The sequence below is a fragment of the Chelonoidis abingdonii genome, chromosome 3, assembly GCF_003597395.2.
Source record: "Chelonoidis abingdonii isolate Lonesome George chromosome 3, CheloAbing_2.0, whole genome shotgun sequence".
In the NCBI taxonomy this organism is placed as follows: Eukaryota; Metazoa; Chordata; order Testudines; family Testudinidae; genus Chelonoidis; species Chelonoidis abingdonii.
The window spans coordinates 185,068,359-185,084,627 of NC_133771.1; the positions used below are offsets into that span (position 1 = coordinate 185,068,359).

Genomic DNA, 16,269 nt, shown 5'->3' on the forward strand with positions numbered 1-16,269 from the left:
CCTCTCTCCTCTCACAGGCTGATGTGTCGTTCCTGTCTGCTTAGAGTGTTAGCGCCTTGGGCAGACCATGTATTGTACCATTGTGGAGCACACTATGAATTGACAGTGTTAATACTGCTAGGCACTAATACAAGATTGCTGCTTATTTGCAGGGGCCCATACTAAGCAGGCTCGGGCGGAGAAGCCTGGCTCAGAAGGTTCTGAGAGATGCAGTCCAGATACAGAACACCAATCACCAAGCCTGGAACAGCCTAGGAGAAGTATTGCAAGCTCAAGGAAAAAATGAAGCTGCTGTGGAATGCTTCCTAACAGCTCTGGACCTCGAATCCAGTAGTCCTGTTGTCCCTTTCACTGTCATACCGAGAGAACTATAAAGCTCTTCCTTTCAGCCAAGCACAGCCCTCCAGTGGGTGGATGCTAAGAAATTTACACAGCAGAAACTCTGGGTTAGACAGCAAAATACAACTGTAATTTGTAATTCCGGGATTGGACTCTGATCTATGTGTTTAGCTGAGGAAAAACCCAACCTTAGAACAAGTGACATAGAGAGGACAATTTCTTCCGGCTTCATAGATGTCTGATCTGACTCCTGTTGAAGTCAGTGGAAAGACTCCTGTTGATTTCAGCAGGAGATGGCTTGGGCCCTAGATGACTAAACTGACAGTAGTGTAGATGCTGCTAAAGAGTAGCTGTAAGAAGCACTTGTGCTGAAAACAAATTTCATGCACCTTTCAACTTTTCTTGAGAAAGACTTAATTTAAAAACAACCATGAGCTAAATTCAAACCTAGTGTAAGCGTATGCAACTCTGTTAAAGTAAGTGAAGTTGCCCAACTTACAGCAGAGCCAAATTTGGCCATATATATGTATATATATGTGTGCACACAGACACATTAGTAGGTGAAGAATGATGACAGAATAATAGCTGTAGCTCTTAATACACTTTTTACAAAACTCTTTTAAAAAACCTGCTAATACCTATCTTCACCCTGCAGTGCCATATTGCAAACACAGTCAATACTCACAGTAGATTTTGACTGGACTGATCTAATTTAAAAGACACTTTTCTATGGGCTGCTGTGGTGGCGTGAACCACAGAAGTGGAAAAGTCAAAGGCCTGATCCATTCAATTTTGACTAGTATTAAAAATATTATTTTCTTTCAAATTAAATATTTATTGCAAGGCACTTCATCGGGCCAGCTAGTGTAAACTGTCTGAGCATCATTCTTAGTAATTACAAACTCCAGCCGCTTTTACAGCAAGTATATTGCTGATTTCAGGCAATGTATTGTATGTGTACCCTGTGCTTTACTTTTGCTATTGTTCTTGACAGAGCTTTTTCCTGCTCATCTATAAAACCTAGTGACTGCATAGATGATAAATGTGTTTAATTGTTGGAAGCAGTAAGTGTATATATACATTACCTTTATTTTCACTGTAGTTTTTTGATCAGCCATGGCTTCAAAGGAAATCGGCACCAGAAATACTGGGCCAGATCCTTCTGTATATTAAGACCACTTTGTGCCTCATCACCACTGTAATTTGGCCCTGAAGCTGTCTTGCCTGGCCAGACAATATCAGAGTGATCTTCTGGTGGTGTAGCACCATCCTCCCATCTGCTGGTATAGTAAGGAAAGTGGGTGTGGCTGGCATACCCCTATGCTAAACAGCTCTTTGGCTATGTTTTCAGCCCTGTAAGGCCATTGCAGCAAGTTAGTGCAGTCCTGAGTCTGCTCTAACATGGCACAAGGAAACGCGCAGGGAGTGAAAAGGTGAGCTTTCGGTCACCTTTACACACAAACACACACCCTGTCTTGTATCATGTGCGCTTTGGCTGTTCATAGCTGATAATCTGGTCCATTATTTCCAACTATTTTTAAATGGTTTTGGACTGAAGTATTCTTTATACTATAGCTCCACCATGTAGTTGACTAGTTTACTCTAGAAATAATATCTTCATGCTATATGAATATAGAGGGTTTATTTGTAAAGACCCTCAAGATTCTTCAGTTAACTTGCTGACTGAATTGTTTCAATGATTCAGAAATTTAAAGACTACTTGAATTGTTAATTCTGGTGTGTCCCGTTTACAGTAAATACAGGAGCTGCTGATGTGGAAGAGGACTGTGCTTCTCCTCCCCCTCCAGGCTCTTTTTCCTTCTAGGGTATTCCTCAAGGCTTCAGTGCCGAAGAGGAGTTAGAGTTCAGTGATTTTCTTTATCAGCATTTTACTGAACTCTTAAACTGATTTTATCATGTTCGTGTGACAATCCAGATCATTGTCCATTCACCTAAGCATATGCAGTGAAACCAGTATGTCCATGGAAAAAGTCTCCAGCTTGAGAAGTCATTGTATGGTCATACGAGATATGAGTGACTTAAATGAGACTTGTCAGGCCAGAGACTGGCTTGCAGGGGTATGCTGCATTTCCCAGCAACCTTGCATGTTTGCAGTGATACCATCAGCGCAGGAAGTGGAGTGTGAAGGCTTTAAAACAATAGAATGAAATGAGTTGCAGGAGCAGATGGAGTTGAACCTGTTTTCCTACAGGAAGCTATAAATAAAGCCAACCGGCTCAACAGGTTCGCTGGGGGTAAAGGTTGTTGTTCCATTAGTCAGGTGTTATCTAGTTACTTTGAACCCAATTCTGCCCTCATATACCTAGGTCCAGATCCTCAGCTGCAGTAAATAAACACAGGTTCACTGACTTCCACAGAGCTATGCTGACTTCCACCAGCTGAGGATTTGGCCCAATTCCCATTCACCTCAGTGGGAACAAGCCCTTTGTATAGGCCAGAAAAAGGAATTGGTGTGCTCCACCATCCACATTTTCTTGTTCTATTTCAGTCTATGAAGCACTGCTTCAGTAATTCAGATATAAGGGGAATCATTTAAAGCAGATACTAATGTCTCTCTGACCCTTGTAATTCCAGCACGACTGCTCTAAGAAGTGGCATATGCCTCTCATCCTGTTATTGAACTGGTGAGAAGATGGGGGGCTTCCCTACTATCAAATAAGTAGCACAGATTTCCATACTTTTACCCATCCCCACCACTGTCTGCATTACTTGCTTGTATTATCGGCCTGTCATACACTGGGGGGGAGAGGAAGGTCGATGTAAGATACGCAACTTCAGTATATATCGAAGTATCTTATTCCGACTTACCTCTCGTCCTCACCGCGCGGGATTGACGTCCGCGGCTCCCCGTGTCGACTTCACTACCGCCGCTTGCTCCGGTGGCGTTCCGGAATCGACGGGAGTGCATTCGGGGATCGATATATCACGTCTAGATGAGACGCGATATATCGATCCCTGAAAAATCGATCGCTACCTGCCGATATGGTGGGTAGTTTGGACGTACCCATAGTTGTTCAAAAAAAATGATTGCCTTTGGTGAGCTAGAGCTTCATGTTTGGGAATATTAGAGGTCTCACAGCGTTCTGGCTCCTCAAGGTATATGAAACTTATGAAATGCCCTGTATATGTAATCTAGTCCAATAATCTCAATCTACTACTAGGAAATATGCTGCATATGTTAATGCAGGTTAACTGCCAGCAACAATTATACCAAAAGGTCTCTGCTCCAGTTGTTGTGTAGTAAGTGAACATGAGATATTCCAAATGTCGATGGGAATTACATGCATAAAACCCCCCTGCATCAGTGCAGTAGTAGTTCTAGTTCATGAATATTGCCTAATCCATGAACTAGAACTGTGCATGTAATGAATTTAGGCCCAAACCTGAGACGTGCTGAGCACTTTAGGGAAGATACTAAGCACCCATAACTCCTCTAGCTTGGGTTTTGAGAGGTATGGATTCCATAGGAATTAATTTATAGCCAAGCCCCAGTCCTGCCACTTCAACTTTATTTTACCTTGAGTAACCTGGGTGTGTCCAACAGGAAGGAAAATGTTTAGACCCTTTTCTCTGTGTATGTGTTCAGCAGTAAAATAAATTTATATTTCCCTTAGCTGGCAGTTAGATTCTTTTCATACTGTAAAAAAATATTGGAAAGCTTTATTTCATTAAACCAGACTTTCATCTCTGAGCTTTTCTGTGCAGAGAGTCCCAGAGCCTCAGCCATAGCTGGCGTGGATTGTCATAGCTCCACTGAAGCTCTTGGCACTATGACACTTTACACCAGCTGAGGATCCACCTCCTGGTGTCCTCATTTGAACAGAGAATACAGAGAGCTCCATCAGCAGGGCATCTGGACCCTGCATGGTACAAGAATTCCATTCTGTTTCTGTTGGTAACAGCAACTCATAACACTGATTATTGCAATATTTCAGAAGCATTATTTGTCTTTTCTTGATAATAACTAATAAATCCAAACAGAGAACAGTCCTATGGGGTATTTACTTGAAAATCCTCTAACTGGGTATTAGAATGGGAACAGCAGTGACTGCTGTGGTTCAGGTGATTTCCTTTATAAAGCCCTATTATCGGAGAGTCCTGGCAAAGAAACAATTTGGTCATTGTTTTTAGTGATGGGACCTAGGTGATAAAATAACATTTTCCCATGATAAACATTCTTGTGACCATTTTGCAGCCAAACCAACTGAGGTTTGATAGTTGCAATGGTGTCTGGAAACAGTCCTCACAGAGCAGCCTCGCTCCAGAAATCATTGCTGTTGACTGGACTGAGCATTTGACAGTCATGCACTGAGCATGTGTAGCCGAGGGGTTTATTGAGTGCTCCCCTAAGGCACCGTGCTCTGCACAGCCTGCAAACTGCAAAGCTAACCGAGCTACTTAGTGAATTGCCTCATCCTTCAAATGGTTCCAATTAGCCAGGTGCCAAGCATTTTAGGTGCCTAGAAATCCAGATTTTCTTTCTCACGTACCTACTGCTTTCGCCACCAAAATATTCCCATAGCAAAGAGGCATGTGCTATATTGTATCTAAAGTTATTGGAAAGACCCTCTGATACATTGCGTTAATTTGCAAATTCGTATGTGATGATGCAAATCAAGACTGGCTTGTAATTTGCACACAAAAGAAGACAAAGTTAAGGTTGTACATTCAACCTTAACTTTGGCACTTCCTAACTTTTGAGTGCTTCGCTGTAAACCTGAATGTTCTGTTAATGTAGGGGTCTTGGAATTTTTTTCATTCAATATGAAAAAGAATGTTACATTACAAGATGCTTTCACCGGATGAATAAATAGACCCTGTGGAAAAAGAACTCCTTGTACACAGTCATTTCCTGCTGCTTCAAATGTTTTTAACATATTCATGCCACAAATATTTCAAGAACTATGAAACCAATATTTTTATATTAACTGGCACCTCATGTGCCAAATGAGTTACCGATTGTAAAAGGCATTTTAGAATGTACATAGCAGTTCATGGGAAAAGCTGTTGTATGTCTACAGGCAGAACAGGGACAATTGCTTCCATAAAGGAACTGAGCAGGGGAGCAGGGAGGTGGGGAAGGAATAATGTGTCCTCAGCTGTTTGGCTTTATTGCTATTTAAATGGGCATCATGCTTTTCTTGTGCTGCTGTCAATACAAATAGGGGAAATATTAACATGTAAACACTTCCTTAGGAGTCACTGTTGTGGATTTGGTCAATAATGTGGTTAATCGGCTTTTGGGTATGCACAGTCACACCTCAAGTTCTGTCGAGTTAAATAGATCTTCATTCAGCTTCCACAGGACTGACATTTACATATTGAACTCACCCCATAAGGTTAACAAGGTATTTTGTAAAAAGCTGCCCTTCTGTTCAGCTGTGAGAGGCATCCAGCAGAGGCTCCTCCTGTGTACAGAGTAGAGCTCAACCAGAATGAAGCTCTGTGGCTGCTGAGCTGTGGGAGCTACATATGGCAGCGCAGCAGGTACATGTAAAGTCTGCCCTTAAAAGTGATTTGCAAAGGAGGGGGAAATGGGTTTGTGGCCCCTTTTCTGCTTGTGATCTATAAAGGAGAAGGGTGATGGTTATTCCCGTCTCCCTCCCTCCCACACACACAGCGGTTTGCTTTTGCCCCTACATATATCAGGAATGTCAAGTCTTCCCATTTTTGGTGGATGACTTTTTGGATGACGTAAGTGTATTGGGAGTTTTCTCAGCCCTTAATTCAAATTCTCACATCAATGAGTTTTCATTTTGTTAGGACTTGTGATATCCTACTCCTACTATTTCTCTGCTTCTTCACAGCATCTTCCAGGATAGGTGATACCTGAATTTCTGATTTAGAAAAAAAAGCACACAAAGTCTTTGTTTTTTAAATAAACATTTTATGCCTTCTTTATTCATCATTAAAATTGAATCCTCCAGACAGATGTGCCTGTCCATTTACAAAGCAATCAAAATGACTGTTTTGTTGAGCGTCTATGAAGCCCACTGAGCTCTTGGTCCCAGCAGATTTCTAAGACCCTGATCTAATGCTTAAAGTTAAGCATGTGCTTAGATGCTTTGCTAACCATTGTATAGTAAAATAAAAGTCACTAGAGAGGATTTAACAATGGATTATTTCATTGAGAAGTGCCCTACAATCTACCATCCATAATCGAGGTGAGTAAAATCCAGTTTTGTTTGATTGAAGACATCATTTACAAATTCTGTTATGGCCCCACTTCAATGATGCTGCTGATGACAGAGGAGCAAGACCTATTGGATTCAGCAAATGTAATAAACCCATGATTTTGTCCTGTAATCCCCTTCTGTATAAAGAATGGTGGTGGGAGTTAGAAGTCCAGGGTCTCAAAGGAGCACCACCCCAATCACAGCAAGTATAGGAGAAAGTCCTTTCCTTTATTGGCAGTTTCTTATAATAGCAAAGTCCAGTCCCACAACTGACCTTCTTAGCCTAAGAGAGATACAGACAAGTAATCATCTATATGAGAGTAACAGTGAATGAAAACCAGCTCCTTGGCAAACTTCTATCAGGGTCCCATTTTGAGTGAGATAAGTTTTGCTGGCATAAGTGTTAGTGTGCACCGCACTATGATGGCAGGAGAGCTTCTCCCACCAACATAGAGCTACAGCCACTCATTGGGGGTTGCTTAATTATGTTGACAGGAGAGTTCTCTCCTGTTGGCATCGAACGGCTACATGAGAGATTTTACAGCAGCGCAGCTGCATCGATGCAGCTGTGTCACTGTAAACTTGCTAGTGTAGACATAGCCTTCCATTCCTGCAAGAGGTACATAAACTTCAGTGGCCCAATAACTGAGTTCACAGCTTTTCAGATGATCGTCCCATCCCATGACGCTGCATTCCTATCTCACTGCATTATTTCTTCTTCCAAATTCCAAGAGAACAAAAGGCAAAGGTCAGGTTACCATGGTTGCTTAACTTTTTCAAAGACTCCTAAATCACTGGCTTTTGAGTGCTTACCACAGGACACTTGAATAGTGCTTCCATTTACCAGTCCATCAGAACGTTTATATACACACACAAAAAGGTATATCTAGAGCAGTAGTTTCCAAACTGTAACAACTTGTGAACCCCTTTCACTAAAATGTCCAGTCTTGCAAACCCTCTCCTAACAATATTTCCAGGGATTTTTCTCCTGTACCTGAGTATAAAATAAAAAAAGCAGTGATCTTGGCAATATAGAATTTGTTTTTATGACATGCTTATTATACACTATTATTCATTATTATTTATCATTACAGTATTTTTATTACATTATGAAAACGGCAACACTCTTCCAAGATCTCACTTTCGTAGCTTGTATCAATTTGACTAAGCCTGTTATAGGACAAGGCTCCTATGTTTTAATCAAGAAGTATCAGATGTGAAACAGCAGGAAGGTATTTAAGAAGCCAGCTCAGATCGTTCCTCCTACACAACATTCAGGTCTTGAGCAGTCCAGGCAAACAACGCACCTTATAGCAAAGCTTAAACTCCTTCTTCATAATAATTTTAAAAACAACGCTAGCTGCCTATTCAACTTTAACAACAGCAAAAAATATCTACCTCCCTTTCCATTTCTTAGAAGGAGTCTTGAAGTTGAAATCTCCTCAGTGTGATAGCTATGCTTGCTTTGATCTGCTTAGCTCTTGGAAGTCCAGGGGCTCTGGGCTGCTGGCCCTGTCCTGCCCAGGGTCCCTAGGGACAGCTCTGGCCGCCATTAGGGATTTTTTTCCCTAGAACCCTCTGTAACATTTCTTGAACCCCAGTTTGGGAACCACTGATCTAGAGTACTCGCCTGTTTGTCCTTATAGCTTGGGAAGCTGGGAGACATCCAAAACTTTTGGATAGCCAGGCATTTGAATAAACAGACGTGCTTTTTTGAGCCGCAGTTTCACTGATATAGAAGTATGGGGACTGAAGCGAGGAAGGCTGATGTTTGCTTAATACTTTGCACTTTACTAAAGAGCTTGTCCTGCCACGCTGCTGAAACAGGATTAGGTCTCCGTAACTGCGGGTAACTGCTCTGAACTGCTATACAAACACAAAGCTGTTGATTAGCACTAACAGGCACTAAGAGGCTAATTGAGAACTTATTAGCTTGTGATTAACTAACACAGGGCTACACAGAGACACGCTGTGGATTTGGATAACTAGGATTTTCAGATAAAGGGATTCTGGATAACTGGAATTTACTATACTTGCTAACTTTTGTGCTGTTGACGGCACTATTTTTGATTTTTCTTATCTAATTTTTGGAATTACACTCCCTATCTATGTCACTTAAATAGTGCCTATTACGCTAGTAACTGAGCATGGTCACAATCATTTGAATAATAGAATCATAGAAACGTAGGTCTGGAAAAGTCATGGGCCATCAGTCCCCGCTGAGGCAGGTGTTTTGTCTAACTTGTTCTTAAAAACCTCCAATGCTGGGGATTCCACAACCGCCCTTGGACGCCTAGTCCAGAACTTAGCTATCCTCATAGTTAGAAAGTTTTTCCTACTATCTAATGTAAATCTCCCTTGCACCATTGTAAACTGATTACATCTTCTCCTGCCTTCAGTGGGCAGCCCTAACCTTATCTGAAGACTGTTGTAAGGCTTCCTCCTCAGTCTTTTTTCAAGACAAAACATGCCCAGTTTTCTAAACCTTTTATCATTTTTATTGCTCTCCTCTGGACTGTGTCCAATTTGTCTACTTCTTTCTGAAACTGTGGTACCCAAAACTGGACAAGTGCCCCAGCTGAGGCCTCACCAGGGCAGAGTAGAACAGAACAATTACCACCAATGTCTCACATATGGCATTCCTGTTAATACACCACAGAATGATATTAGATTTTTTTGCAACTTCATAATACAATGTATTTATCACACATCTATTACTGTATTTTATGTAATGTGTTTTACATTAATGTATTTATCCTTGCAACTCTTGTGAGAGTCATGGAGAACTGGCATCTCCCTTTTATAGATGGAAGAACAGAGGCACAGAAAAATTCAGTGGCCAGCTCAAGCTCACACAGGTTGTCCATGGCAGAGTAAGGACTTAAACACAGGTCTCTGGCTAGCACCCTAGCAACTGGATCATCTTTCGTCTCCCTTACAGGGGTTGGTTTTCCTTTTCTTATGGAGAATCAATTATTGGAACTGCTATACAAAATCGGTTTTCATGTTGCTATTATGTTAACTATTTCAAGCGTTGTATCTTCAATAGATGGCAATTATTTAAGCACCTTAAGAAATGTCTAGACAACTATTATGAAAACAAGCATGTCAAGACCAACAAAATTGTCTCCTTTCTGTGATATAGATCACAGAGACTATACCACTCAAATATTTTACACTATCATTTTTCCTGTCTTCTAGGCCCAGAATAGTCTAACTGTAGCAGAGACAGATGTTCACAGTTTATAATCCTGCTACACATCCCTACAGCAGCTCTCTCTTCAGCAATCTTAAAAGCAAGGAAAGAAGGTAAACATGACTGTAAGTATCCACAGGCCAAAAACAATATAGAGGTTAAGCATAGAGCGTGGCCGCTTGTGCAAGCCTAAGACTGCACGAGCAGCATGGGAGATGTTTCTGAGGGTGGTTCAAAGCCAGCAATGTTCCATCCTAGAGCTGGCTGGAAAATGGGAGTGTTTTCCACGGGAAGTTGAGTTTTCTGTGAAAAAAATCAAAATCTGAAATAGTTTGTCCAAAATATGTGAACTATTTTGGCTGGAAAAGTATTTCAATTCTGAAATACTGCTGTAGTGCCTCATGGGAGTAGTAATTTGAATGCAACTACAACTCACATTAGGCATTGTGGCAGCATTTCAGAATTAAAATATTTTGGTTTTCAGACAAAATATTTCAGTTTTTGGCTAATTTTACGCATTCAAGTTTTTGATGAAAAATTGAAATTTTCTACCAAAAATAGAGAGCCCTTTTAAAAAAATATTTTGCTGAAAACTCAATTTCCATTAAATAACATTTTGACAGAAAATGTTTTACCAGTCCTATTCCATTACCATTGAGCCCCCCAGAGAAACCGTGCCAAAGCTTATTGAGTCCGTTGTGGTGCATGCGTTCCATATTCACCCCCACAAAGCCAGCAAGCCCTTCCTCATCAATGGGCATTTTGCCCAGCATTTGGTGCTAATTTTTCAAGCCTTGTCAAACAAGACACATATTTACCCCTTTGCATTTGTGTGTGTGACACGATCATGAGGAGTTCCTTTCTTGCTATCTATAGAATTAATATGTTCAAAGGGAAGCTTGATGGCATTTCTCAGATCTGGAGTGTATTTTTTGGCAAACACACTGCAATTGCTTCAAAACAAAGCAACAGCATTAATAAATACTGTAGCAGGAAACTTACACAGGTTAAGTGATTTTTCTACAGTGTAATTCATTCAGCTAATTAGTTTGCTGCAGCAGACTCTTTTTGTGCAATTATTGGGCATGTATTTTTAGTTTGCCTGTTTGTATAATTCAGGGCATTGCAAAATAAATGTCTTTGCAAAGTGTCCTAATAGATTAAGTGAGGCTATAATATTCTTCTAGAACTTGTTCGTTACAATACTCACTAGCACAAAGTCCAGGGGGAGAGGAAGCCATTAAGCAGTAAACAACAAGAATTACTGTCATTCTCCAGATGGACCAGGCTTTTCAATGTGCCTGTTGTTAAATGCTAACACACCATATTAGAGGCTTGAGTGTTAGGGTGAAATTGGAAATGTAAAAGGGGGCATGCACCCTATCCTCAGTACCATAGATGTGGTTGGATAAGATAAAAACAAGCATAAGAATTTTCACTCTGAAAGGCAGAATTCATCACCTGACAGCTGCAAACTGCACACCACTGAAAACTAATTTCTAAGCAATTTCTTTCCAGTGTTTTCCATTCACAAGGTTGAAACACTCCACTGTGTGTGTTTTCAATGTAATCAACATAGATATCTTTATGTAAACAGTCACTCTATCTGCTTCATTCATATTTGATGGACTAGTAAGTACAACAGATACTTCTCTAGCCTCCCTCTGAGTGATAAGAAACTAGAGACAATGGTGTCACAGATTCTTCTCAGTTAACATGGGAGGTGGCAGCTGCTGTCTTAGGCTATTTACAGCACAACGTCTGATGGAGGGATAGGAAAATTAATTAGAGGCGTATTTAGTGGAAATTACCTTTACCATTTCTCATTTCATTACCAGGAAATTTTCCTGGCAGGACACAGAAGACAGTATTAGCCAAGCTTGCTGAGTCCAGTCCAGTTGCTTCTGTATTTAGATTTTCAAGATGCTACAATGATTACAATGGCAATATTAAGCAAGGAAGGAAGAACACAAAATTGTTGGAAATCCCCTTCACAAATTAGCCATAAAGAATACAAGCAGTGAAATATGCAGCTAATGGGCCCAAGTCTGCTCCCAATGAAGTCAACGGCAAAAATCCAATTGACTTCAATGGGTGTAATATTGGACCCAACATTTGAAAAATTCCACTCATAAATCAATTGGTATTTTCTGTTTAATTAGGGTGACTGACAAGGACACTGATAATGGTCTGTGCCTGCACGTTCTAAATACTCTTATACTGTGAGAGCTGTGGAATAAGGGCTTGCAACTCAGGACTAAGAATCTGGAACTCCTGACTACCAGCTGGGAAGTCCACTGTGACCTTGGACAGGCCATTTCGCCCAGTTAGCTGTAGTCAGTAAGAACATGAAAAGGCTATGAAAGTGTTAAATATAGATTATATCTCACCCCTATACAGTATTGTTGCTTATAAGCTTTGCATTCTATATTTTTAGATTCCAAAAATAGAGCCGTTAAATACAACTAATCCTGTCACAATATTCATAAACTGCAGAACTGATTTGATTTCAGACTGCCAAAATTAATGAAAAAATATACTTCTGGCATACTGAAAAAAAACAAGCATGATCAAACCAGATGACAGAATCTAGGGATGACTTCAGGCATACTGGCCAGGAGAGCTAGAAAATGACTCTTGACTTATGGCCAGTAATTGAAAACACTTGCACAGGAGAAGGCTAAACTGATTATAAGTGGACACTAAGTATGCAACAGGTCAAGGTTGGAAATTGGAACTTCATTTTATTAGGAAGAGATGAAGGTGAGTGACTGACCTAATTGGCACAGACAATGTAGCCCAAGCTCAGTTCAGAGTTCAGAGAGGATGCCCAACTCCCTGGAAGACTGAGTTAAGTGGAGAAGTTGGTGAGGGCCCTGGGGTGCCTCAGACTGGGCATGATATGTGTGATTGATACGCCTATGCAGTGCTGCTGCTGCACTGTTACCAGCTCTCGCAATTTCTTTGCGAATCATGGGATTTTGTCCGATGCTGCAGCCGGTCTGATGATGTGACTCCAGCACCCTTGTGAATTTCAGCCCTGCCTGGGGGAAAACTCCATCTCACTGGCTACTTTCTCTACTTACCAGCCTCCTGGGGACGAGCAGCCAGTCAGAACTGCTGCAGGAAGCAGGCAGAGCTCTCCTCCCCTCCCCCTTTGTTTTCTTTGGGAGCCAGCATCATTCTCACAGGAGAGGATGGGGGACGAGGGAGCAGAAAAAGCCTGGCAGCTCGGTGTGGCTCCACTCCATCTTCCCACCTTGTTCCTGGAGTGAGGGGGCAGCTCCCAACCTTGCTCCCGCCCTCTCTTGAAGCACCTGGCCTGGAAAGGGATAGTGGAGGGGATGAAGAGCCTCTGAAGCTCCCCCTCCTCCAGCCTGGAAGGGAGAGAAGGGACCTGCTCCAGACACACAAGCCTGGGAGACAGGGGTGAAGAGCCCCAGAAGACGCAGAGATGTCTTTCCTACACACAATGGGGATGAGCAAGAGGAGTACAAAAAACCAAAAGAGAGAACCCACAAAACCCCACAATATAATCCCTTTTTTTAAAAGTCTCTTATGGCTTTTGGATAGTCTCCTGATTTCAGCAGGTCTGACTCATGATTTTTGAGCCTTTGGGGTTGACGATATTGTTGCTGGTGGAGGGGGAGAAACTGGCAAAGCGCACTCCAGTGGGGAGACAAATGGAGACTATTGGTATTATTGACAGGCACAAAGGTATTTGGCAGCTGATGGGGAAGTAATAGTACCTGCTGGTGGGGAAGAGACCCCCTACACTGCTTTTGCTTTGAAGGGAGTGGGGAAAGAGAATGAGAAGCTGCTTTCTGGGCCAGAACCTCAAAGCCTCAAGACCTAAGAAATGAGAGAAGACCCCCTGCTCTATTTCCTGATGGGTATGTGTAGGGCTAGATATAAAGAGAGATTCAATTAGACTGGATAGATGACCTTTTTACTGTCCTAGGACTTACAGCAAAGCAGCTTTTATATAGCCTCTTACACATCCAATGTACTTCCTGCCAGCTATTGATAATGAGGGGGTCCATCAATTTAAACTTAGGTACATCAGGATCCAGGAGCAAACTTTAAGGGGTTAACATGTTATGAAACTAAAGACAGTAGCTTAATTTGCAGCAGCACTAGCCAGGGCACCCGCAGCAGAATTTCTAAGCTGTAGTTCTGAAATGAGAGTCGATGGAGAGAAAATTGCATTTTTCTCCAGGAAGAAGTCAAAGACCAGGTATGTGAAGGTCATTTTCATATTAAACCACAGCGCCAAGAACTAGCAGACAAACATAGAAAGTTCTGTTTTTTCCAAATAATAGTTAGCTACTCCATGGATATAAAAACTTTTCTCCTCTCTTTTTAGCCAGCTGTTCCTTCCTTATCCCCAGGGGAGCACAATCATTTCTTGGACATGGTTGTACATGTCACTGCTAGGCAGGCATGAGAAACAGCAATTGCTGGCTCTTGGGGCCTCAGTCAGACCAAAACCAGCAGAGTGTCACACAACAGAACCACCAGTATAAATTAGGAATGGTCTGAACCCAAAACTTCAGACTTCGAGCTGTTCAAAATCCAGCTCTACATCCAGCTTATGCAGTTTGAGCCCAGCTCTAGATCACCCACCAAAAAGTTAACTAGCTTACAGCGAAGGTGAGAAGACTGCATTTCACTCATTAGTCAAGGAAATATTACCATCCAAACTGCCCTACAGCCTGTTTTGATAGCCACACATAAGACACATCCTTATTCCAATCCTACTGACCACTACACATATTCCCTTTGAATACAAACCTATGCTTCTCCACAGCCTGTACAGCTAACTTCTCTGCCTCTCCCTCCCATTAGTCCTAGAAGTAGGGGTATGGTGGAGCGAAGGAGCCTTGCCACAAAAGTTTCCTTGGAAATGAAGTTTGCAGTTCTGCTTAGCAGGTGCTTTATGCACTAGCTGACTCCCTATAGTCCACTAAAGAATAGTCTCAGCCCCGGGAATCCTCACAGGTCCTCCAGACGCTGGGGAGGGACAGTAGATAGCATAGAGAGAGCTAGAGGCTGGCTGATGACTTGTATTAATGAAGCAGTGCTCAAGAGGTAGGGTAGGTGGTAGGAGAACGTCAGTATTTCACTCTGCTGAAACTGGTTGTTTTCCCAGGTAATTCTCTATTGGTTTCCTTGGGTGTAATGCCAGACCATGCTAATAACTTGGGTATTTTAACTGTGATAGCTAGAGCCTGGGTCCAGAGCTACGTGGAGCTAATGCTGGAGGGTTTATTGTCAGAAATGAGGCACTGTAGACTAGCAGCCTCACTTTTTCTTCATTTTCAATAGCTAGTGATTTATAATAGCTTCCAACAGGTAAAGTGTACGGCTAGCCAGAGAGATTTCTAAATTCCCTGCTAATTCACTCTGTGCCCTCAGAGTGAGTATCAGCAATCTGGGGCTGATGTACATTGATTTAACTGGCAGAGACAGAACTGGGTGATAAATACAAAGACCAAAATTGTGAACAATTTTGAAATTGTTTCCATTTCACAAGGTGAGAAACAGACTCAGGTTCAGCTTTTTCAAAAAACATTTGCAACTTTTTATTAATCTGAATTTGTATTGAAACCACAATGGAAAACATGTCATGAAAAATATGATTTGAGGCAAATGAAAATTTTCAGTAATCATTTTGATAAAATTGTCCACGAAAGTTTGAAACATGTTGCAGAAAATATTTCAATAAAGTCAAAGTTTTGTGTAGAAAGGTTCATTTTTTTATTTAAAAAAAAAATTCATTTGGAAAATTTTGACCTGCTCTACAAAGAGATTTAATCCCTGCAGATCTCAAGGCAACCATAACTATGGAGTTGCTCTCGATGCCTTCATAATGTAGGTCAGCACTTGGCTGATGTGTCCACACAAGTAAAGTGGGAGTGAGGAGGGACGGAAACTGTCCTGGGAAACACAAATCCCCCACTCCTAGGCTCCTGTGGGCACGTGCTATCCACATGTGAACAGGGAGGGACTGAGTAAGGGTGGGATCAGACCTTCCAAACTATCCAGCACGAATGGCCTGGCGTCATGGCACAGAGAATACACTGCACTTGTCATCAAGGCAGATGTAGCTGCCAAGCTGGTACGCCCTGGCCGGGAGCCTCCACCCAGAATTCCTTCTAGGGACTCCAGGCACAGTGAGGCTCTTTCACAGCCCTTCTAGCGAGTGCCAAGTGCATACTCTAGCCCGAAGAGATTTGCATGTATTCCTTATCTAGAACGACTGCTTAGCAACAGACTTTAACCAAGGACACATTCTGTGCAAGTCCCAGGCACACACACATAGTGAACATAAAGCACTAAAGTGCAGCTTTCCAAGCGATCACAGTGTGGAGCATATATGTAGTAGTCAGTGAGCAAAAGGGCCGGAACGGTTATCTGTGGCATATGTGCTTAATGGCATCATGTCCCTTACAAATGATCCTGATTTGGTTGAATCAAAGCTTGTTTGCTAGTAGAAAAGATATTTTTATATTCAAAGCAATGTGCACACAGTAG

The 16,269-nt window shown here is 41.8% G+C and overlaps 1 protein-coding gene across 3 annotated transcripts in view; it reads left to right on the forward strand.

The window, feature by feature from the left end:
- TTC7A (tetratricopeptide repeat domain 7A) overlaps positions 1-5,191 on the forward strand; it is a 304,672-nt gene extending 299,481 nt beyond the window's left edge. For all 3 annotated transcript variants that reach the window (XM_032768913.2, XM_032768912.2, XM_032768915.2), the window contains one exon: positions 153-5,191. In XM_032768913.2, coding sequence (XP_032624804.2) covers positions 153-374 — 222 coding nt within the window. In that variant the 3' untranslated portion in view covers positions 375-5,191. The remainder of the gene's footprint in view (positions 1-152) is intronic.
- Positions 5,192-16,269: the final 11,078 nt, after the last annotated feature.